The 24,198-nt window shown below is 43.0% G+C and overlaps 1 protein-coding gene across 2 annotated transcripts in view; it reads right to left on the minus strand.

Annotated features, from left to right (window-relative positions):
- The window catches only part of ARHGAP26 (Rho GTPase activating protein 26), a 313,981-nt gene that overhangs the window by 35,163 nt on the left and 254,620 nt on the right, over positions 1–24,198 (minus strand). For both annotated transcript variants that reach the window (XM_045028598.1, XM_045028597.1), the window contains exon 20: positions 23,446–23,599. In XM_045028598.1, coding sequence (XP_044884533.1) covers positions 23,446–23,599 — 154 coding nt within the window. The remainder of the gene's footprint in view (positions 1–23,445; positions 23,600–24,198) is intronic.

A 24,198-nucleotide genomic window follows, 5' to 3' on the forward strand; every position in this document is an offset into this window, starting at 1 on the left:
GGGCAAGGGGTTTAGAGTAAGGATTATTGGATTCTCTTCCAAGCTCTGCAGCTAATTTGGCAAATCACTGAAGCCTCCCTGCCTCAATTTGCCCATCTGTAGAATGGATATAATACTGCAAGGATTTTGTGAAACTTAACTAATGCCTCCAAATCTTTGAGACTCTTGGATAAAAGTGCTGCACAACCGCAAAGTATTATTAAAATATTACACAGATAATGCAGATGTGCTTCTGCTTGAAGGGGACTGATATTGTGGGGGCACCAATAGGCTCTGCTTTGATGGGGCTGCAGAGGTTTTCAAACCACATTAAAATCAGCCCCTAGCAAGGGCTGAAAGAAATATAATAGCACAACGATGTGATACATTGTCACGATAAACAAGAGCAATAAACTCTTAAAGGTGACTGTACCAGTATGTAGACAGTCCCAGATGATAAAGTTCATGACAGGCTGTTTTCTGGGCTAAAAGGCAGAGAGAGACAGGTGACCTGTTCTACCATTTTACAGAATTGCTAGCATACAACTAGATTTACATTTTATTCCCACGGTATATTTTTATGGAAGACCATGTATCCTGGTTTGTAAGGTGAAAACATCAACAGGACATCAACTTTTATCTTCCCATAATGACAGTGCTATCATCTTCCTGTTTCACTGTGCTACTATCTTTCAGACCCCAGACCACAAATGGAAGAGGGTGTTTTCCATTAACAGCAGAAAGAAGTTTTGACTGTATTTCGGTCACCTTCTTATATGACTTTACAATATAGTTTGTGCTATCCCTTCTATTTCTTAACTATATGCTGTACCAGCTGTTGAGTAAAGCTGAAATCAAGATCACAGTTAAAATTTTAACAGGTATGTCTACACTGCAAAGATAAACCTGTCTCAGAGCCCAGGTCAATTGACTTGGGCTTGCAGTGCTAGGGATGAAGAGCTGGTAAATCCCTAGTCCACTACCTGGTTTTTATTTATCTTTTCATTTAAATTAAACTGAATCAACTTGTGATTACATTAGCCAAAGTTATTTCCTTCTACCAGCTCTTCTATGATATCCCCACTACTTACTAAAACCAAATCTGAAATGGCATTATTTCTTGTTGGTTCACTGACAATTTGATGAAGAAAACCGAGCAGTATCATTTATTCTCCAATCTCTATCCGGTAAGTTGAAGTCTCCCATTATGACACAATTTCCAACAGCTTTTCTTTCTCTAACAATATTAAAGCGACTACTATCCATATCCAAGTCCAACCCTGGGGATCTATAGCAGAGCCTTAACACTATCCTAATCAAATCTCTTTTTACAATCTTTCCCCAAAGCAATTGTGACCCACATTCTGTTTTGTCCATACGAACACTTTTTGGTTTTTTACTGTTTACTGCTTTATTGATATATCATGCTACCCCCCACCCCAACCTTTACCTTTATTCCTCTCTCTCCAAGCATACCCTCCAGCACCCATACTCCGGTCATGCCTGCTATCCCACAATGTTTCTCTAATTCCTATAATATCTGGTTTGACCTCCTGTACCACTAGTTCCAGTTCCTCCATTTTATTGCCCAGACATTTGTGTACAAACATTTCAGGGTTGTTGGGTTTTGTTTTGTTTTTTTTGGTGGGAGGGACCTCACCTAGTTTTCTAGCACCAGTACTAATGGTTTTGCAGGCCAAATTCGGCTATAACTTACACCCCTCGAACCTCATTTCCTACAGTAGGAGAACATCTCTAACAGAAGGCAGAATGTGGCCCCTCAATAATTCTGTTGATGTGGAACGCAGAAAAGAGTTAATTTCTCTCCTGGTAATGCTGGCTCTAACAATAATTGCTACAGAAGAGCAGACTCTGAACAAGCACAGGGAGTAGGTCTGTTGAATAGGGTGGGGTCATTTTTACATAGTCACTTTTCAGAGTGGAAAAAGTGACTTGCATTTTGGAAGGAACTTTGCTAAACTAGCAGTATTCAAAAATCTATTTGGATTTCCTGTTGGGTCTTTTTTATTTTTTTTCTTCCCTTATAATTATGTGCATTACATTTGCAAATTGTTACTTTTTTTTTAAAATGTTCTTCCAAAAAATATCTTATCAACCTGCTTGGTAAATTTGTGATGGTGCTGTCACTTGTTTGTAATTAGGCTGTAATTTCACAACACTGGCCTGTACATGACTTCACACCAGGATAACGTCATTGAAGGAACTGAAGGGAGAAAGACAGTCTTCAAAAAATGCATCTCTTGCAACAGCAGAAATTGAGTCTGCAGGACATTCACTTCCAGGCATAATTCCTCCTTCCAAATTAATACTCATGAAATACAGCAGGTTTGGCTTCCCTCCACTGATAGCCAGAAAATATTCTGCTAACCCCACAGAAGAAATAAGGATGAAAAACAGGAAGACAAGATATGTCTTCATCTCCCAGAATACATTGTGGTGTTGGTTATGGGAGAACAAAAGTAACAGCATTTTAAAATCCAGTTCCCCTTCCTCCTCAATCCTCTTAAATTGCTATTTCCCAGCCACTATGTCCCAGCCATAGGGAACAATCAGTTGACAGAGCCTATTCTGAGAATATTGTAGTGATGAAATATTTAATTGTGGAGAAGGGCAGAGCAGAAAAGCCTGTGTGATTTGTTAATGGGGATGCTTTTGTGGAGAATTATTCTGGCCATGTCAACCAACAGAACGTGAGGGTATCCCCTTCTTCAGATTAGTGCAATTAAACTCTCTCATGACTATTATTTAACCCTTGATCTGCTACTCTTTTCTCCCTATTTCCACTGAGGAGAAAAAATGACCATACTTGGCCATTACAACGAATTATGACATATTATGATGAAGAACAATTTTTTCATTTTTCCCCATGTTTCAGAATCCCAAGGGCAGAGAAGAAGGTGAATCTGGGGGTGAGGAGTGGTCACACAACCCTCACAAGGTGAATCTGGGGGCGAGAGGGGGGAATCCTATAGAAGGCTGTAGCCAACTTGCTACTTATGGGACTCTGAGCTACTAAATATCTTACAGGAAATCTAAGAGGGGTCTGAATTATAGTGTGTGCCACAAATAGCAAAAGTGACTGCTCAGTGGATAACTAATGCCATGCATGATGCCATGGCAGGAACGGTGCATGTAACCAAGACAGCATTGAGAAGAAGTAAACAGAGCACAGAGCTCAGATGACAACCTCCTTTGTACCTTTACTAGGGTTGCAACTGTTGTGGTACAAAGCTGTGGCCTTACACTATGGCAATGTGAAGGTCTTGTTAGGACATCTCCCTACAACGGAGACAATTTGGGGAACTGTTTTAATGCCCTAGCCAGCATTATCAGCCAGGATTGGAGGCAGCCCAATCTGTTTTATTCTACATTTATTTTAGGGTAGAACAGAGAAGATAAAGCTTTAGCATAATGAAAGGCCAACCTGGAATGGCTTCCACACGTACTCACTCATCTCCACTTATTCTTCAATTCATTGTAAAGCTCAGTTAGTTAATGTGATTTTTGCACTCACATCCAATGGCTGGGATTTTCTGTCAGTGAGAGACTGGCAAGAAAGGGTTATTAAAACAACCTCTCTATACTAAAATGGCAAGTAGTGCTTATTTTATTGGATTGTTTTTTTCCTGGAAGGGTGAGGATGTTAATAGGAATGAGTGAGTGCAGTCATTTTATGTGTGAGCTCTGACTGTGAGGTTGCTAGGACAACTTCTAATTATTATTGAATTACTTGGGCAAAGTAACATAGATCCATAGGCTGCCTCTGGGTTTTCTTAGCCTACACTCTGCCTTAAATAATAAATAGAGCACTTTTTAGGGGGACTGGATGGCTCAGGGGCTTGGCTATCAGGTGTGAAGCCTGTCTCCTTCTATGCCACTGGCATTGATCCATCTTACACTGATTGACAGAGTAATTAGCGTATGCTGGCTGTTCAATGTCTTGCACAGTGTAAGCTGTATGGATCTTGGTTCGCTTCATAGCGGACAGGTGGGCACATCACACAAAAAATACCCTACAGCTGCCTTCCTTGTCCTTTACTGATGGAGAAATACTAAGCTACCATCTAAGGCTCAGAATTGGTCTCTTCTGTTTGAAGGTCATGGACATAGACAGGATGCACAAGACTAGCACAGAGGGAACTTCAGCCCCTAGAGGTACCTGTAAAAAAATGTTTCAAAAAAATCACTATTATGTGGGTTCTTTATAAAGTGAAAATAAAAGGCAAGTTCTTATTTAAGTTTGTGGGAGTGATGGTGCCTATTTCATGCTTCAGTGACAGTGATTTTTCTTCTAGCATTCAGAGGTACTTCGTTAGCTGGGTAAGAGGTTTTAAGTTGCAGTGAGTGCTGAGGCTAGTTTGAACAGAGTGGCCAACTGTAGAAGCAGGTGGTAAACATTTGAGTGATGTGGAAAGGTGCTAAACTATAATTATATTTTACTTACACACACACCCACCCACCCACACACACACACACACCCTAAAGGAATATTAAGATTATAAAGTCAGACACTCAAAAGTTAGGAAATATCATAATTCTGGTTGCCTGTGCACCCTTAATTCAATTTGCATATGGATTATGATACAGTCTTTAATTACATGATCACATACTATTTTTTCAAAAGCACCCAGGGCTCACTCAGTCCACAGAATGGACTGTGCTCACTTACTGAGCCCAGGTCTACACTAGCAGGAGGGTCGACCTAAGATACGCAACTTCAGCCACACGAATAGCGTAGCTGAAGTCGGCGTATCCTAGGTCGATTTACCTGGCTGTGAGGAGGGCGGCGAGTTGACCGCTGCCACTCCCCCATCAACTCTGCTTCTGCCTCTTGCGAGCTGGAGTTCCGGAGTCAACGGGGAGTGTGATTGGGGATCGATTTTATCGTGTCTTCACTAGATATGATAAATCAACCCCTGATAGATCGATCACTACCTGCCGGATTGGCGGGTAGCGAAGACCCGCCTTGAGCAGTTATTCAACATTTTGATTTTTCCTCATTGTTCCGTGTGTGACTCCACCTGCATGCCTTATTTACTGCACGATAGTCAAACCCTGTTCTGAAGACAATCATTCATTTCCTCATGGATTTTTCCATGACACTCATCGCTACAGGATCTGAGCATTTCCCCAAATATTAATTTATTTATTTTCACAACACCCCTGCAAGATGGGGGTGGGTGGGCATGATATCTCCAATTTGCAGATGGGTAAAACTGAAGTACAGATAAATTAAGGTAAAAAATGGCCACTAATTTTGGGTACTTAGCATCATATAGGACTTTATATATTCAAAGCACAGCTCCAACTGGTTTCAGTTGCAGCTATAAGTGCTCAGCATTTCTTCAATTCAGACATCAGGGTTTCAGGTCAGGCAGCCAGAAGATGAGGAATACACAATTCACGAGCACCTATGAAAAGTTTGGTTTAAGCAACTTGCCCAGTATCACATAGGAACTCTGTGGCAGAGGCAGCGACAGAATCCAATTCTCCACGGCAGCATTCAACTGCCTTAACCATGAGATCATCCTTCCTCTTCCCATAATCCCTGCCTCATTCACTGCACAACTTCTAACTTTGCAACAAATAAAGTAGGGATACTACAGACAATAGTCTCCTTCGCTAAACAAGCCTGATTCATTCCAGAGCAGGTGTATACGAGGCACTGAATGCAGTAGGGATCCTGGGGAAAAACATAATACATGATCATGTTCATTAAAGACTGTATTATAATGAATATGCACAAGTGGGCTAAATTAAGGTTGCATAGGTCAGTGGTACGTGTACCCCTGGGGGTACAAAGAGGTCTTCCAGGTGTACATCAACTCATCTAGATATTTGCATAGTTTTACAACAGGCTACACAGAAAGCACTACTAAGTCAGTACAAACTAAAATTTCATACAGACAATGACTTGTTTATACTGCTCTATATACTATACACTGAAATGTAAGTACAATATTTATATTCCAATTGATTTATTTTACACTTATATGGTACAAATGAGAAAATAAGCAATTGTTCAGTCATACTGTGCTGCGACACTTTTGCATTTTTTATGTCTGATTTTGTAAGCAGGTAGTTTTTAAGTGAGGTGAAACTTGGGGGTACGCAAGACAAATCAGACTCCCAAAAGTCTGGAAAGGTGGAGAACCACTGGCATGGGCAACCATAAATTTTGGCATTTCCTAATTTTTGGGTGCTTGGTTTTGCAAGCTTTATAATATTCTTTCAATGTAGCTTTTCGTGTGCAGTTCCCTAAGATTTTTAAAAAGCAGAAATTCCATCATATGGCATCATCCTGACACCCCAATGGTTCATCAGCAGGCTTGGAAACTTAGATCCACCTGAAAGACCTCTGCCAAATGTGATACCAAAGTAACCACAATAGTAGGTTGTCATCATCTATGTGGACCTTCTTTAGAGGGGGAATGAGACATTTTGCCAGTGAATTGCACAGATATTTGTGGACAGAAGGTGAATGGTGAGACTCAGGACTCTTGTGCTCCATTCCTGGCTCTGGAGAAGAGTGCGAACTAGTGGGCACAGGCTCTTCTGCCCCCAGACACGACCCCTTCTGCTATATCCTCTCCAGTCTGTCCCAGCCCTACCCCGGCTCCTTGTCGCATTCTCCTTATCTAGCCAGGCCCAGTGTCCACTCCTCAGGCTTCTTTCTCATCCAAGTCCCACTCTCCTTGCACAGCAAGTCCTAGTCTCGCCCTCTTTACTCCCTGTCCATGTCCCAGTCTCCACCTCAGACTCGGAGCCCAGCCATTCCCAGTTCCATCCCTAAATCACCCAGCTCATTGTTCCCAGTCTCCTTGCCCAGCCGGTTTTGGTCCCTTACCTCCTGGATCCTCAGCTAGTTTGAATCACTCCCCCCTGCTTACTGGATCCCAGTCTCCCCATCCCAATTCCTAGACCCCATAGCAGGCTCTTTTTCCCCAATACTCCCCCTGCTTCCCTGCAGGTCCCGTTCTTGTCCCCTCTGCATGTGAATCAGGAGCTTTCTCCTTCATAACAAGGGGGTCATTGAGAGCACAGGAGAGAGAGTCTCTCTGCTCTTAGTTCAGGGACCCAGTATGGCCCACACCAGCCCAGAACTGCAATGGCAGGGAAAGTACTGCTCAGCCTCACACTTGAGCATATCCAGAGGAGACAGAATATTCAGGTCATTTAGTTGCTAAAATCTAAGAAGTCCCTAATTGAGCATGTGAGAACCATGATTTTTCAGAGGCTTACAACTGGGCCAACTTTGGGCAGATTTTTTACAGGAATAGCAGAACAACGGTCTAAAACTAGACGGGACAAAACTCTAGAAAATGTACCATAGGGAGCAATCCTAACTCACCGGATGACCTACTGGTAATAGGTCTTTTCCAGCTCTTGCATCTAGAGATGATGAAAATTCTAACTCTAGATGCTCTGAATGGACAGCACTGGGTCACGTTCACAGCACCTTTGAAGTGGTCAGCAAAGTATCTGACAAAGCACAGACTGCAGAGCTCTGTGTCCACAATTACAGCACAGTACAGTTTAAATCTCCACCTCCCAAAGTGACATCTGTCTGTTGTAACAGTTCGTGTTGCTGAACACAGCAGTCCTTCCATTGCCTAACATGGTACAAATGCTAGTCTCTGTTCACAAGCAGCTTACAGCTAAACTAGCTGTGACGAGCAGCTGTTATAACTTCTGGGGGCTGTCCCAAAACGGCAGGGGGGATTCATGCTGGGTTATCCCACAGATTAAAAAAAATATTCTGAATGGCTGGAAGGGCTTTAGAGACCACGTGTTCTGATTCTTCCAACTGAGCTTTCTGTGTGCCAACATGATAGCAGGAGAGCAAGGGAAAGTATGTGCCCATTGTTGATATGCTGTGAAGAGAAACACCAGGACAGTCCAACTGTTTAGAGTGGAGTCCTTCTCCAACGCCGACTACCAAGTTTAGTGTGGAATTACCTGAATAACACCACCTTCAAAAAAGGATAGCCCACAAGAAGCTGGTCTAAAGTTAGCACGAAGATGACGATGACGTTGTGCTATCACCCCTCAGAAAGCTGCAGTTCAGTGGTGCTGCTGTCAGGGAGTTCACAATGCTGGTGCTCATGTCAGAACGTAAAGGTTCGATCAACATGGATTCAGTAAGGACACTAAAACCTCTGCAGCTTCCTCATCTGTTGAAATGCACCCTGAGAACGGCTCCGAAATCCAAGGTGTGTCACGCTTTCACCCTTCCTAGTTTGGGATCAGGACAGAAATTCAGAAGAGAGGTGTCCTGGTTAGATGAAAGGGAAGGGAGGGGGATAGAGGTCAGGATTTGGCAAAAACTAAGACAGATCCACAGCACTGTTCTGTCACTATGTAAGGCCAAACATGGAGGACTACAGGAAAGCAGAGAGGAGTGCTCTCATTGTCCTGGCTAGGAATATTACCCAGCAAATACCTTCAGGGTTCAGAACTGGAAATCTGAGTGGTAAGTTACACAGGCTTGAGGGGGAGCTGGTTACAATTCCCCCCGGGCACTGGAGAGCAGAAAAAGATGGAAATAGTGATACCAATGGAAAGGATGCCACCTTTTCCCTCCCCCTACAATCTACTGCAGCCCATACACACACAGATAGGAGTTAGGCCTTCAAAATCCACAGCTGGGATCCTGCCTCTCTAACAGCAAGGTCTGCCCCACCCTATCAGAGATGGTCAGTGCCCTTGTGAGAGTTCTCTCATGAAGACGGCCACAAAATTTAAGATGTCTGAATCTGGATGCCCTGCATCTTGGCATAAGGGAAGAGGGTCTTGTACCTTGACAGAGCATCAGCAGATGTGCCTAGCAAGCCTGTATAAGTCAGTCGAAGACAGCGAGGTTTAGAACTCTATGATAAGTAATTTTATTTAGAACCTTCCAAATGACCGGGATAGGTCCCAGAAATTTTGTTAGCTGCTACCTTTCTCTACTGAGGTAGTGGAGGTGTCTCTCAATGGGAGCAGGAAAGCACTACTGCAAAGACACAGCTAAGGATTTTTTTAAAGCTTTTTTTTTTTTTTTGGTGCGTTAGCCCTCTCTGATCACGGTACAAAATGGCAGTCGGTGTCAGAGTTACACCTCCTGCACATGCTTTGAGCGAAGCAGGAATTAAACTGGAGAAGCAGAAGGAGTGGGATGGGGGGGCTCAGAGAACGGGAAAATCCTGGCTGCTGATTGCTCATCATGCTGCTTGTTTGAGCAAGTGAGTTGGAGAAACCCAACATCTGTGCTGGCATACACTGAGTTGTAGAACGAGAGGGATCAGAACTTTCCCTGGTATGGACAGGCCGAGAAGTTAGAACTGTGTGCTGTTTATCCAGAACACTGGAATTTCACATGCCAACCCTTTCAAAGGGAAAATGTGGACGCTCAGTGGGCACTATTTGCACTTCAATATTCTTAAGAATCCAAAGCTGGGGATTTCAGCAAGTAAAACTCTATGCAAAATACGCAGTTTCTAGCTGAGCCAGTTCCCCAGATAAAAAGTATACAAGTCCCCAAGAAAACAGTCCTGCTTAGAAAGAAATTAAAAGTGGGAGAGGAGAAACTGAAACCCCAGCCAGTCTGTCACATCCAGTATTTCTTGGTCATAGTTTATTTTAGACACTGGTATTAATTGTTCAGCTCTGCAGATGCACTCATGTAGACTAGATCTTGATCCACTTTTACTGTAAAGCCCACGGGAAGATGCCCACTGATAAAAGTTAAGCAGAGAGACAGCAGGGATTGCAGATAATTACCCATTCATACAAAAATACTGTTACAAGGCCCAGCTAGAGGCACTGTAACTGCATGATCTCACTACTGTTTGCCCTCATATTCCCTCGCCACTTCACTCCTATTGTTTTCATTACATACTTGAGACTTGTCTTCAATTCCATTTTAATTACTTCAGGGCAGGCACCAAGTCTTAATATATATTTGTACAGCACCTTGCATAATGGGCTCTGTGCTCAGCCAGGGCTTTCGAGCACTACAATAAATATAGACTAATACCGTTCATAGACTGAACAGATTGAGAGGGTGAGAATAAGAGAACTTGGGAACAAGAAAAAGAAATAAAGATCTCAGAGAGTTCTATTTCAGTCTTTCCTATGAAGTAGCTAGAAAACAGACTGCACGGAGTTTACCTATGTTGCATACCTTCATCATAAGGATTCATTCATGTAGAGTTTTTGTTTTTAAAATGTGTGCATTACAGAAACACTGTACTAAGTGTTTAAAACAAAAAATTATTTCCTGTATGCAAACAAATATTTATGGTTTTAACATTCAAGCAGAGCTAGCAAGCAATTTAGTTTGGTAACTTCCATTTGTCAGTTGTAGTGTGTCTGTAGGAGGTGCTTTTTTGTGTTTTTAAAAGGTCAGCTTAACAAGGCCAGGGTGAAGAAAACCTGCACTTTTAGAAAAATCCCTCTCTCCTTGTGGCTTCTGTAGCATCAGGCATTTGGCGTTAGTTTGTCTGCGCCCCTGCTGAGAGTCTGCTGGCATAAGACAGAAACCTGCTGACTCATGATGTACAGCTACTGCTTGGAGTACTTTTTTCATAAAAAGCACCACAACTCTACTAAATAAATGCATTCACGTAATAAAAATTGGATTCTCCTAGCTTCCCGATTGGCAAGTTTGTATGGTCAGAGAAAGGAAAAACTGAAAATAACCAAGTATCAGAGGGGTAGCCGTGTTAGTCTGGTTCTGTAGAAGCAGCAAAGAATCCTGTGGCACCTTATAGACTAACAGACGTTTTGCAGCATGAGCTTTCATGGGTGAATACCCACTTCTTCGGATGCAAGTGGTGGAAATTTCCTGGGGCAGGTATATATAAGCAAGCAAGAAGCAAGCTAGAGATAACGAGGTTAGATCAATCAGGGTGGATGAGGCCCTGTTCTAGCAGTTGAGGTGTGAAAACCAAGGGAGGAGAAACTGGTTCTGTAATTGGCAAGCCATTCACAGTCTTTGTTTAGCCCTGAGCTGATGGTGTCAAATTTGCAGATGAACTGGAGCTCAGCAGTTTCTCTTTGAAGTCTGGTCCTAAAGTTTTTTTGCTGTAGGATGGCCACCTTAAGATCTGCTATTGTGTGGACAGGGAGGTTGAAGTGTTCTCCTACAGGTTTTTGTATATTGCCATTCCTAATGTCTGATTTGTGTCCATTTATCCTTTTCCTTAGAGACTGTCCAGTTTGGCCGATGTACATAGCAGAGGGGCATTGCTGGCATATGATGGCATATATTACATTGGTGGAAGTGCAGGTGAATGAACCGGTGATGTTGTGGCTGATCTGGTTTGGTCGAAACTGCACCATCTACTCAGGACACTCCCTACACTAACACCAGAACTAATCAACATACCCTTAGAGCCCCGACCAGGGTTATTCTATCTACTACCCAAGATCCACAAACCCGGAAATCCTGGACGCCCCATCATCTCGGGCATTGGAACTCTCACTGAAGGACTGTCTGGATATGTAGACTCTCTACTCAGACCCTATGCTACCAGCACTCCCAGCTATCTCCGTGACACCACTGATTTCCTGAGGAAACTACAATGCATTGGTGACCTTCCAGAAAACACCATCCTGGCCACCATGGATGTAGAGGCTCTCTACACAAACATCCCACATACTGATGGAATACAAGCTGTCAGGAAACAGTATCCTGATGATGCCACAGCACACCTGGTTGCTGAGCTCTGTGGCTTTATCCTCACACACAACTATTTCAAATTTGCTGACAATATATATCTCCAGATCAGTGGCACCGCTATGGGCACCCGTATGGCCCCACAATATGCCAAATATTTTTATGGCCGACCTGGAACAACGCTTCCTCAGCTCCCGTCCACTCACGCCCCTTCTCTACCCTACGCTACATCGATGACATCTTCATCATCTGGACCCATGGGAAGGAGACTCTGGAAAAATTCCACCACGATTTCAACAGCTTCCACCCCTCCATCAACCTCAGCCTGGACCAATCTACACGGGAGGTTCCACTTCCTAGACACCACGGTGCAAATAAGTGATGGTCACATCAACAACCACCCTATAACCGAAAACCTACCGACCGCTATGCCTACCTTCATGCCTCCAGCTTCCATCCCGGACACACCACAAGATCCATTGTCTACAGCCAAGCACTGAGGTACAACCGTATCTGCTCTAACCCCGCAGACAGAGACCAACACCTAGAAAATCTCCACCAAGCATTCTCAAGACTACAGTACCCACACGAGGAAATAAGGAAACAGATCAATAGAGCCAGACGTGTACCCAGAAGCCTCCTACTGGAAGACAAACCCAAGAAAGAAACCAACAGGACTCCACTGGCCATCACATACAGTCCCCAGCTAAAACCCCTACAACGCATCATCAGGATCTACAACCCATCCTGGACAATGATCCCACACTTTCACAGGCCCTTGGGTGGCAGACCAGTTTTTCTCGCCCACAGACAACCTGCCAACCTGAAGCATATTCTCACCAGCAACTGCACACCGCACCATAGTAACTCTAGCTCAGGAAACCAATCCATGCAACAAACCTCGATGCCAACTCTGCCCACATATCTACACCACAACACTCATCACAGGACCAAACCAGATCAGCCACAACATCACCGTTCATTCCACCTGCACTTCCACCAATGTAATATATGCCATCATATGCCAGCAATGCCCCTCTGCTATGTACATCGGCCAAACTGGACAGTCTCTAAGGAAAAGGATAAATGGACACAAATCAGACATTAGGAATGGCAATATACAAAAACCTGTAGGAGAACACTTCAACCTCCCTGTCCACACAATAGCAGATCTTAAGGTGGCCATCCTACAGCAAAAAAACTTTAGGACCAGACTTCAAAGAGAAACTGCTGAGCTCCAGTTCATCTGCAAATTTGACACCATCAGCTCAGGACTAAACAAAGACTGTGAATGGCTTGCCAATTACAGAACCAGTTTCTCCTCCCTTGGTTTTCACACCTCAACTGCTAGAACAGGGCCTCATCCACCCTGATTGATCTAACCTCGTTATCTCTAGCTTGCTTCTTGCTTGCTTATATATACCTGCCCCAGGAAATTTCCACCACTTGCATCCGAAGAAGTGGGTATTCACCCACGAAAGCTCATGCTGCAAAACGTCTGTTAGTCTATAAGGTGCCACAGGATTCTTTGCTGCTTCTGAAAATAACCAGTTTCTTTTTATTAAAAGGAAACTAGTTATAACAATGATAAAAATAAAAAGCACTCCATAAGAGCGGCTGCGGCTGTAATTTTCTAATGCCACCTCCAATCCCTTAGCACAATGCAGAAAGCTGGGGAAAGCAGTGTGTGTCTGCTGGAAGTATGGGAAAATACAGGGCATCAGAGCTATGCCTGGGCTCTCAAATCATTGTGGAGTTGGACTAAAATATAGCTTTTAGAGTTGAGCCAGAAAAGCTTTTGTAAATAAGTAAAAAAAAAAGGCTAAGATTCCAAATTATTTACAGAATGTTTGTATAGAGGGGTTTTTTTAAATTACAAATACATTTCAAAGCAATCCTTAAAGTATCAATCTCCCTTTTACCTACCATAACAAAATAAAAGATAATCAAGTAAATTCTGAAATCATTAATCTATTTTTTACTTCAGCAAAACTCTCATCGAATTCCACGGAAGTTTCATCATAATAAGAACCTCAGTATATTTGGCTCAGTAACAACTTGTTCATACAGCTGTTTTCATCATAGGATCTCAAAGTGCTTTACAGACATTAACTTACTATGCCTCAGATCAGTCCTATGTGGCAAGATGTCATTTTACCCAAGACAGAAAGGTAGCTGACATGTTTGGAATGGGACGCAGCTGTTCAGACACCATCCTTGAATGGAAAACCACCATATCCAATTGAAAACTGCAGGGGCAATTAGTGAGGGAGAATGTAATTATCCAAGTTAGAATTTTGGGGGCACATCAGGGTTAACACAACAGCTTTCATGAAAAATGTGGCATGAAATCTTAGATTACAACAAGTGAGGACGACTGCGGTTGTATGCCTTATTTCAGTACTTTACCTTGCAAAGCCTGTGTTCAAGGTTTCGTATTTCCCCCTGCAAGAGTTAATGACATGACAGTTCAAAAGCAGGGCAGGGAGAGATGATGAATGGATATGCCTTAGTTCTTGCAGGTGGGTTGGGAGAGTCGGAATTCAGGTCTTTGCAAGTACAGACACGAGGAACTTATTTTTAAGATTTTTGTCAGAAACCCCAATTATCTGCATTTTTCTAAGTCTGCATATGTATTCAGTTACTGATTTTGAAACAGCTGTGCATACTGCACAGCAGAAAGCTGTATGCCAAAAGGGAGAATGGATGGAATTTTTCCAGAATCTGGCTCCCCTTCAAACTTATGGAGCCACCACTCCACAATCAAAGCCATTGATGGACACTGTGGAACAGTCTTAGGGGGCATAGCCCATAGGTGCACCCCAAGAACAGCAGTGGGCCCAATAAATGTCACTCATCCATGCAGATTACTCTTGTGTTTCGAGGAGTGATTTGCCTGGAGGTTGAGGAATGGATGAGATAGGGACACACATTAACACTACTTTTGCAGAAAGTAAAAACTTTGCATTGGGGCTATTCCTATAATGGCCAGAATTTGGCTGTTGGAGTATTTCTGCTGGCTGCAGTGTACTTCCAAATTTAGCAGCTGTTACACTGGCCAAGCTGTGTGATGGTTATGTGGCAGTGTTGCAAAGGAAAGCCAGTAATTGAGAGCTCATACAACACTCACCAGTGTCACCAGGCAACATAACGTGCAGGGCTTTTAACCAGCGAACATCTGATTTGAAGTTTTTTAAAGCCTAACTGCAAGCCATTCCCAGACCAAACCTGCCAGCACATTTAGCACAAGATGCAAAAGTGCAGGCAGAAAATTGAGAGCAAGGGCTGGAATTATATATGGAAAAGGAAAATGGCAACAATGGAGAAATCAAAGCTCCTATGAAGAATATAAAACCAACAAGCTGTTTAATGACCATCAGGTTTATTAGTTCTTTAGCTTCCATTATAGTAATGCTAGACTGCAGCCCAAACAAACGTGAGACACTGGCCCAAGTAAGCTGTAATCTGTCTGAACTGGAACAGGCATGCAGAGCTGTCACTGCTTGTAATGGGCTGAGGCTGTCTTATCGTACTCATTAGCTACAGCTCTCTGTGGGGCCAATAGTTAGCTAGTGATTGTGAGGGACAGGGGAGTCCCTTCTCATTAAACAGCCTGTCACCCCTTCTAAACTGTTGTAGTTGAAAGCACAAACCCCTGAATGGGAAAAAGGGAAGATGGATGGCAATTATGGTCTCGCTCAACCAGAAGATTAGAACATGGGATCTAGAATGATGCTGGAGCTCAAAGAGGAGGGAACAGGGTGGGTCTCCAAGGCTCCTGAGAGGATGCCAAGAATTAAAAAGCTAATTTCTCTGTAGGAAACAGAAATAAAGTCCAGGGTCACCCCACACAGCTTGGTACAAGTGCCAGCATCTTACTAATAAAAGAACAGAAGAAGGAACCTTCAGACTTCCCTGATATTTCTCCATGAAACATTATAGCTTTCATCAAACTAAAGCTAAATTAGACTTTACGAGCAGCCAAGATAGCAACTAAAATAGATACAAGTTTGATTTTAAAATCAGGCCTTGTTTGTACTTCAAACACAAACCGTTGTTTTAAGGCTGCAAACTGGCCACTGAAACGTAAAGGGCTGCTTGGTTTTGGCAGGTAATTAAAACCTTTGGTGAAGACCGCAGGTATGTCAACAAAAAATGACTTTAAAACCTATGTATTAAAGGGGGAGAATAGAAGAGAGACCTGTTGTATTTTGTCATTTTGCGTCTGTGGGAAGAAGGCACTGGGTGTCAGAGAGGGTACTATTTTTGGAGCAGGGGAATGATTTGGTCTGCTGGTTCTAAGGCCTTGGCTACACTTGCGAGTTACAGTGCAATAAAGCAGCTCCAGGTACCGTAGCTCACACCCCGTCCACACTGGCAAGGCACGTAGAGTGCTCTGACTCTGCAGCTACAGTGCTGCTGGTACTCCACCTCGGCAAGTGAAATAACATTTGCGGCGCCCCTGCTGGAGCGCTGCAGTGCCAGTGTGAACGAGGTGTTGCGTTACTGCGCTGTGATCAGCCTCCAGAAACGTCCCATAATCCCCTTAACTCAAGTGGCCACTCTTGTCATTGTTGTGAAATCGGCTGCAAGAATGCAGAAATGCCCTTTCAAAGCTCCGTTTCGGAGAAGCGGGCTGCTTATCAGCTCAGAGAAAAAGCAAACATTTACCTTTTGGGGGGGGGGGGGCGAACTTACAAGACAGCATGCTGACACACTCTCAGCACCCCAAAAAACACTCTCTCTCCCCCCACATACACACAAACACACTCCCGTCACACTCCACCCCACCCCCATTTGAAAAGCACGTTGCGTTTACTTCCATGCTGGGATAGCTGCCCATAATTCACCGCTCCCAATGCCACTGCAAGTGCCGCAAATGTGGCCACGCCAGTGCGCTTGAAGCTGTCAGTGTGGACAGACCGCAGCACTTTCCCTACTGCGCTCTACGAAGGCGGGTTTAACTCACAGCGCTCCACATCTGCAAGTGTAGCCATGCCCTAAGGTGCTGTGTGTTCACACCTATTTCTTAGCTGCAGTTATAGCCAATCCCAGCATAAGCAGAGGGCTGGCAGCCCCAAAGGAAGTAGTCTTCACTTTTTCCTTCTTTCTAACTTTTTGCTCTTTCTAAATCACTTAGGATCTACAATTTTTCCCTGTACCAGTTTTGCCCTCTTTTCTTCTGATCCAGTTCTGATCCTCATCTGTGTTCCTCGTCCGGCACAAAATAAACAACATTGGATAGCTTGTTTTGTTTGCTTCCTTCATTAACATTAACACAATTCCAGGACAAATTCATTCAAAGTATAAGAAGTCCAAACATTTGAAAGTATGGAAATGCACAGCTAAGGCACTAAAACAATTAACTCTAGCCCACTAGCTCTCGAAACAGGGATTGGTTGGTCAACTTGTATTCCTTCTACTGGATAGTGCCACATAAACAGAACAAAAACAATGAAGGACCATTCATTAACAGTGGCTATTATATCTCTCTTTCTTTAATTTCCTAATAATTGACTGGTGACTTTGAATTTTAAATGAGATATTTAGGCACTAGAAAATCAAAGTAGGCCAAATTTTAGCCCTAAACTATTTGAGTCTCTCTCTTTAAAACCTATAAATTGAATCAAATGATCAAATTATTAACCTCAGCCACTGCCAGTACTACTCCTTTGTGAGCAAGATTAACTTTTTCCAAGTGAGGGGACTATATATTCCTAGATCCTCTGACTGCACCTGTTGTGCAAGGAGTTTCTTGCTCCAAAGTAATTCCTGTGGGGTTTTGTGTGTGTGTGTGTGTTTGTTTTAAAGAAGAGAGAGAGAGTCACTTCCTTCCTCCCCACACTTGGAATGTTAAGAGTCCTTGACTGCACATTTTGTGATTCAGTTGATGTCACTGTTACATGTCACCACCCTGACAGATAATTGATGAACTGTTGGCCATGGGGCAGGGTAGCTTTAATCATCTCTGAAATATGGTAGCCCTAACACAGGGATGACAGGGAGTGGAAAAAGAGGGATGGGAGCAGGGAAGAAGAAATAATCAATGAGTTAGAACTGAGAGATGGGGCTCATAAGCATAAACAGAATTTAGCTGGATTCTTGAAGGCATGTAGAATGGAAGGCTCCCTGAAGTCTTCACTGTGACATACACAGCAATTCTGGATTAGGTACATTCTAAGGAATGTGGTGACTCTTGCACTACTAAAGCAAATACGGTGGATTGACTTCAGTTTCTGTAGCTGTTCAAGGATTTACTGCAAAAATCCAAATTATTCAGCATGTTGAAAAAGCAAAACACTGTTTTATAGAGCAATTACTTGGCTATACCACACAGTAATAATCGCAAATGATGCAATACTGGCGTTGTTCTGACTGTCTGGCATTGACCGTCATTCTGTAACCAACAAAGTGCAACTCGTAAACAATGTTGTTCTGGAGCTAGAGGGATGAATTCTGCTAGTACTCACTCAGTGTATTCCCCAGTGGCAACCAACAGCACACCTCCTTGTTCTCATAATTCTCATCATTAACAACCAACACTGGATTTCTGACATGCACCAACAGAATGCTATCCGCAAAGGGGCAAACACTCCAGACTTGCCAAAAATAGCACACAAATGAAAGGGTTTCTTCTCTTTATAAGCTGTCAAGTTTATCTCACAATAGCTGTATGGGCTTCTTAGTGGCTCTTCTATCAGGAGAGGTAGCATTGCCCAGTGGCTGGGACACCAGTCTGGAAAGCAGGAGTTCAGGGGTTTCATTCCCAACAGGGACTGTTCCTTACCATGTGTGAACCACGTGCACAGCACAACTGGGCTGATCTCAGTTGGGGTCTCTAGATGCTACAGTAGTAAAAATAATAAAATAAAACCAAGATAAGCACCATCTTTTCCTTAAAGCAGCCTGAACACATTTTCTACCATATGTACACTTCAGTGAGACATGCAAGGTATGCAAGCAGCTTGGACGGCAGTCTTGTTGGAACACTGTTATAAAAGGACATGCTCAAAATAAACGATACTTCATTGAACAGCAAGCATGTCCCAAACAGAGTAAAATAACAGTAATGATCAAGCTTGCTTTATACAGCACCAATATCATGTATACAGAAAAAAACCAGAGATGTTTAAAAATCCATGTTCCTTCTCTACACTAAGCAAGCAAACGAGCCTTTCTGTACATGGTGTTCCCTCCAACACATCCAAAAGACTAAGCTGCTCCCTACAACTGAAAGCAAAGATTAAACACCATTAGCCAGTATTGGCTGGTAAAAAATATCAGCATACAGCAGAGAATGGCTTGGTAATTCAATTACTAGAGTGCTGTCAACAGAAATTAGCAACATGATTTTTACATGGGATGGCAAATGAGGTTCAAGGCAAATATTTAAAGACAAGCTAATACACCTCAACAAACAGGAATACAGCCAAGAACTGGGAGAACAGAATTGGTTTGTGCAGAGTAGACTGAACCATGTCAGCGATGTTCACACAAAACCCAAGGCACATACGGTGAAGTAAGCATTAGCATCAACCATCATCATCAAATACACATAGTCTACTGAGAACTGTTGCACCAACCAGAATGACCACAGCTGGCTGGATTGCACTAGGTATTATGTAGTGGAGTTTCCAGATCTCACTCAATCCTGCAAGTCCATGAATCTCTGGGGCGGCCCCCCAGGCAGCAGCAGGTAGGGTTAGGGCATGCACCTCTTCATGTGTCAAGGGGCAGTTTGGGAGCAGGACATGCTGGGGTGCTTTTGTCTATCCTGGTGACATGGCCAAAGAGCATGCAATACCACTTTTGAATATAATGAGCAACTGAAGGAAGGCCAGATCTCTGGGAGATTATGCTGTTTTGCACAAAGTTAAACCACTTCATACTCAGGATTTGGTGATGACAGCATAAATTGAATGCCTCTAGCTGCTCCAAGTCTGCCTGTAAGAGGGCCCAGGTTTCTGATCCATACAGCAATATAAGTAGTATCCAGATTTGATAGATCAAACTTCGTGTTAGTGAAAGACGTTTCTGCATCCATAAGCAAGACTTGGACTTCATGCAGGAGGCAGCGAGACCTATTAGCTAAAGTTTGCTGTGATTGTGTAAACTCTGCTTGCAGCCTAAGTAGATGAATTGGTCCCCACTCTCCACTCTCTTTGTGTGAAATATCACAGTACTTGACAACCTCGCCCCACCCCAGCACTGGAGTTCTGGTGGCCCAGCTCTGAGGAGATAGACCTTGGTCTTCTGTCATGAGGTGTTCAACCCCATAGTGCGAGTGGTATCTTGGATATCTTGAAAGGCAGGGCTGAAATTCTCTGACTTCTCCACAAGCAAGAAGCATATTCTTGGCATAATCTTGGTTGGTGAACACTTCTTGACCAACCTAAGTGTGACATTTGGAGCGTCACATCCTAATAGCTAATTGATAGCTTGACAGAATACTGCTGAGGCAAGAATGCATCACTGCTTCACACCTGATGATGTGTAGAAACACATCAAAAGCCATGAACTGATGCACACTCTTGCACTGGTACCCGTGTGAAGATTGTGCACCAGATGTAGCAGAACATCTGGAATGCCAACTCCTTTCAGTGAGAGACAAAGGACTGAATCAAAAGGCACTCTGATGTTGATATATGCCACATGAAGTGGGTAGTTAAATTCTTGGTGCTGCTCAGCAGAAGCTGAAGGGTAAGGACAGGGTCTGTTGTCCATCACCCAACAGCAAAATCTGACTGCTGTTATCTTAAGGAGCGGCTGCATCCTTCCAACCAGAATGTGAGCAAAAAACTTTCCAGGGACAGATAACAGTGGGGTTGGCTAGTAGCTGCCACACTCAAGTGTGAGATCCTTTGCCCTTGTACAGGGACATTGTGATGCCATCTTTCCATTCTGCTAGTACTTTGCCTGATGTCCATACTTTTAAGAACAGCTGATGCAGGCTGACGCTCACTGGTTCTAAGGCAACTTTGTGCAGCATGGGTGGAATACCATCAGGTCCAGCAGCACATCTATTCTGTACTTTTTGGATGGGATTTTGTATTTCCTCAAGGTCATGTAGCTCTGGACAGTTGTTGGCAAGTGTGTGATTCAGCACATCTTCATAATGTGTTTTCCATCTGTCCAGGACATCATTCATCGATGAACAGGGAGAGTCGTTTGGTTTCATGGTGGGGATGTTAAAAAGCTGTTCGTGGCTGCCAGCCAGGCGTATGATGGCTCAGTAGGCATTTTAGGCCATCTTTGGCTTTGTCAGCCAGGGAGTTGATGTAAATCTCAGGGTCATGTTTTGCCGTGACCCGGAAAATGCCTTTCAGCTATTTACATTCTTGGACATCTCCATACTTGTGTGCTTCTGCCTTTTTCACAAATATATAAAAGTCCTTTTCAGAAAGCCAAGGTTTCTTGTGTGATGGTTGGAAGTGGATTGTTTCAGTGGCAGCATGTGATATAGCATTATGTATGCCACTCCAGGCGATCTTCATGTGATCCTCAACAACCTGTGTGTATGTCACAGCTTCAACAGGATCCTTGGACAGATGCTAGATATTGTACTTTTGGTGGACATCTGGCTCGCAAGGTGTTGGAGATGTTGGAAGATGCAGCGGGAATTGAGTGACATCTAGTCTATGGTCTGAGTTTGCTGGTGTGTCTGCACTGCTGAAGACCCATTAAGATTTCATTATGGAGTGATTTCTGATAAGGATATGGTCAATTTCTTTCATACCACATCCATTATTTGAACTCCAGGTCCAGCAACAATTGTTATGGAATCTAAATCAGGACCAGACAAATGCTTGGCGACACACCATGTCAAAAGCCAGGTGGCGGTGTCATTTGGGGAACCTGAACCAAAAGGACCTATTGCGGTTTCATATCCAGTTCAATCGCAGCCAATTCACAGGACTGAAATTTCCTAGCAGTAGCAGTGTGTTGTGGTGGAGTTGATTGGATTTTTGCTGCTAGTTGGTGATAGAATGCATCCTTTTCTGCAGGTCTTCCATAGGTGCTTAGGCCACAATGACAGACAGATGTTCATGATGATGTTGGAGCCAAGCATAGTAAAAGCATGGAGAAATAGGTTTCCAGGTGGTTGAAGTTTGTGCTAGAAGTTGTTTAATAAGGAGTATCACACCTTGAGTTTGGTGTGGACCATTGGAGTGCAGGATGGTTCCTCCTTCCACACTAACTTGATCGCTCTGTGGCAGACATGCCTCGGTGATGCTGGTGATTATGATCCTATAATGAGTGAGTTCTTTGACAAGAGCTGTCCTGCACCTAGTTCTGTTCAGTGTTGATATTTGCCATGTGGTGACATGGAATGTACCTCTGAGGGCTGTTTTGGACTTCCAGGAAGGTGGGGTTATCAAGGCTGCGCTTTGCCTAAAGTGGGATTTGGGTCATACCCGTCCTATGCATGCAGAACACATCCCTCCTCCGGGAGCCAGTAATAGCATAGGCATTCACCCTGGTGCTGCTGTTGCGGTCTGTCATGGCCAGTTGCCACTTCATTACACTATATCTCCTTGGGAGACTTAGAGGGGTTTTATTTTTGGGAGTACCATCCTCCTTCCACCCAGCTCAAAAAACTACTCTCAGTACAGACAACAGCCTTGTTTTTCAAAACTCTACAGATAATAGGTCTTCACTGCTGACAAACTCATTCACTTCCCCAATTTACTAAATCTGAGGTTGTTAATCACAAGAGCAGATACAACGGCTAAAGTAGGAAGCTTCATCTGGACTAGATGACCTATCAAGGTCCCTTCCAGTCCTATGTTTCTATGATTCACGACCAAGGGACCAGAAAGCTTTTTATAGCCAGAGTGGAAATTTGCACCCTTTGAAGTGTACAGCGAGGAAGGAGTGGACCGGGTGAGGGAAGAGGGACTCTTCCTTAGACATTAGGTCACAGCATGACACCAATGCCATTCTTGTCACAGCACCCTAGCTAGTGCAGCATTCTTCTTAGTCATTCTAAAGAGAAGTCTGATGACATGATTTATTAAGTGGCATATAGAAGTACATTGAGAAATGCAGAAAAACTGGGAGACACACTAAACTTGGCTTGGGCTTGTAAGAGTTCCACAGAGTCTGGTTGGGATCTGTTCAGACCTTCAGATCTGTGGGAAGGGGAGGGTCTGTGGGAAAATATTGACAGACACAGCAAAGCCCGAAAAGGAAGGAAATTTCTCTCAACAGCCTATGCCACAGCTCAGCTGTGACTGGTTCAGGAGACATCACAATAACTCAGCCATCCCCTGGGAGTCATCATAAAAGCTGCTATTTTTTGCCTTAAACTTTCCTGATGAGGGAATATCAGAAGCAAGGGCACACATTTGGCTGGAGACCAACTGTACTGACAGAAGTCTTAGATTTTAATGAAGTAGGAAGAAAAACTATTCCATTAATGCTGTGTTCCATTGTTTTATTTACTTATTTACTTTCCTCTATGCTTCCCAGAGTTTAACACCCGATACTTCACAACAGTGCAAGCAATAACGCAAAGATCTACTTGAAAATGATCAAAACACCCCAGACATTCAAAATAATTAGAGCACAAAGTAGCCAACAGGTATAAAAAACAGTAACTAATTCTCAAATTTAGACCAAGTTAAAAATGCAATGCACATAACAATGCTCCCATTAAAAAAACAGAATGTTAAATTATATTCAACAGATTGCTTTGACTCACACTAAGATGTGCCCTGATTGAAGATACGTAGGTTGATTGGATAGAGACCCTATGACATATTAATTATCACTGTACTTACAGCGAGTTTGGCCGACTAGGTTTAATTACTTCTAGGTCAGGGTCACTTGAGTTCAGGGTGGGTTGGAGAGTGCTGTTGGTGTGGAGGAAGCTGTTGACGTTTGAAGAGATGACAGATTCCAGGCTGGAGTTGATTATACTGTTCCTTGTCTCCTCTAAAAAACAACAAAAAATACACATTACTATAATTAAGTAAAACCTATTAAGTTGTTAGAAAGTAAAGAACAGACTTTTGCAAGATACAACAGTTCCTATTAATAGCTTATATCTTTATGTTGATCCCAAGGAAATACACAGAGTATATAGAAATTTCTTCACCTATACTATTCTTTAAAGCTGAAAGTATATGAAACATGAGTTCCTCTTATTCTGATTATGCAAATACTTTTTACTTAAGGACATTTTTGGTAAGCAAAACATTCACTGGTTATCTCAGGCCACTAATATCATCTTACACGCAAAAATTCCAAAACCCTACGCACATTTTAAATAAACATTCAAAATTATACACAGCAATCAATTTACCCATCACTGAAATTCAGCCATGTCTAGGGTGAAACATTGCAAAGCAATGGTATAGAATAGAAAGTAAAGAACAGATTACCCAACTGAAATTTAGTTAGGCAAAATGCTACCACCTAAGATGGTACTAGGTTCACAATTAGAGCTATTTCCCAAGTAGCTCCATAGTCAATAATGAGATGTTGACATAAACAAGAAAATGTTAAGACTTTTTTTCCATTTTCCATCCGGC

The sequence above is a fragment of the Mauremys mutica genome, chromosome 8 (genome assembly GCF_020497125.1).
Source record: "Mauremys mutica isolate MM-2020 ecotype Southern chromosome 8, ASM2049712v1, whole genome shotgun sequence".
In the NCBI taxonomy this organism is placed as follows: Eukaryota; Metazoa; Chordata; order Testudines; family Geoemydidae; genus Mauremys; species Mauremys mutica.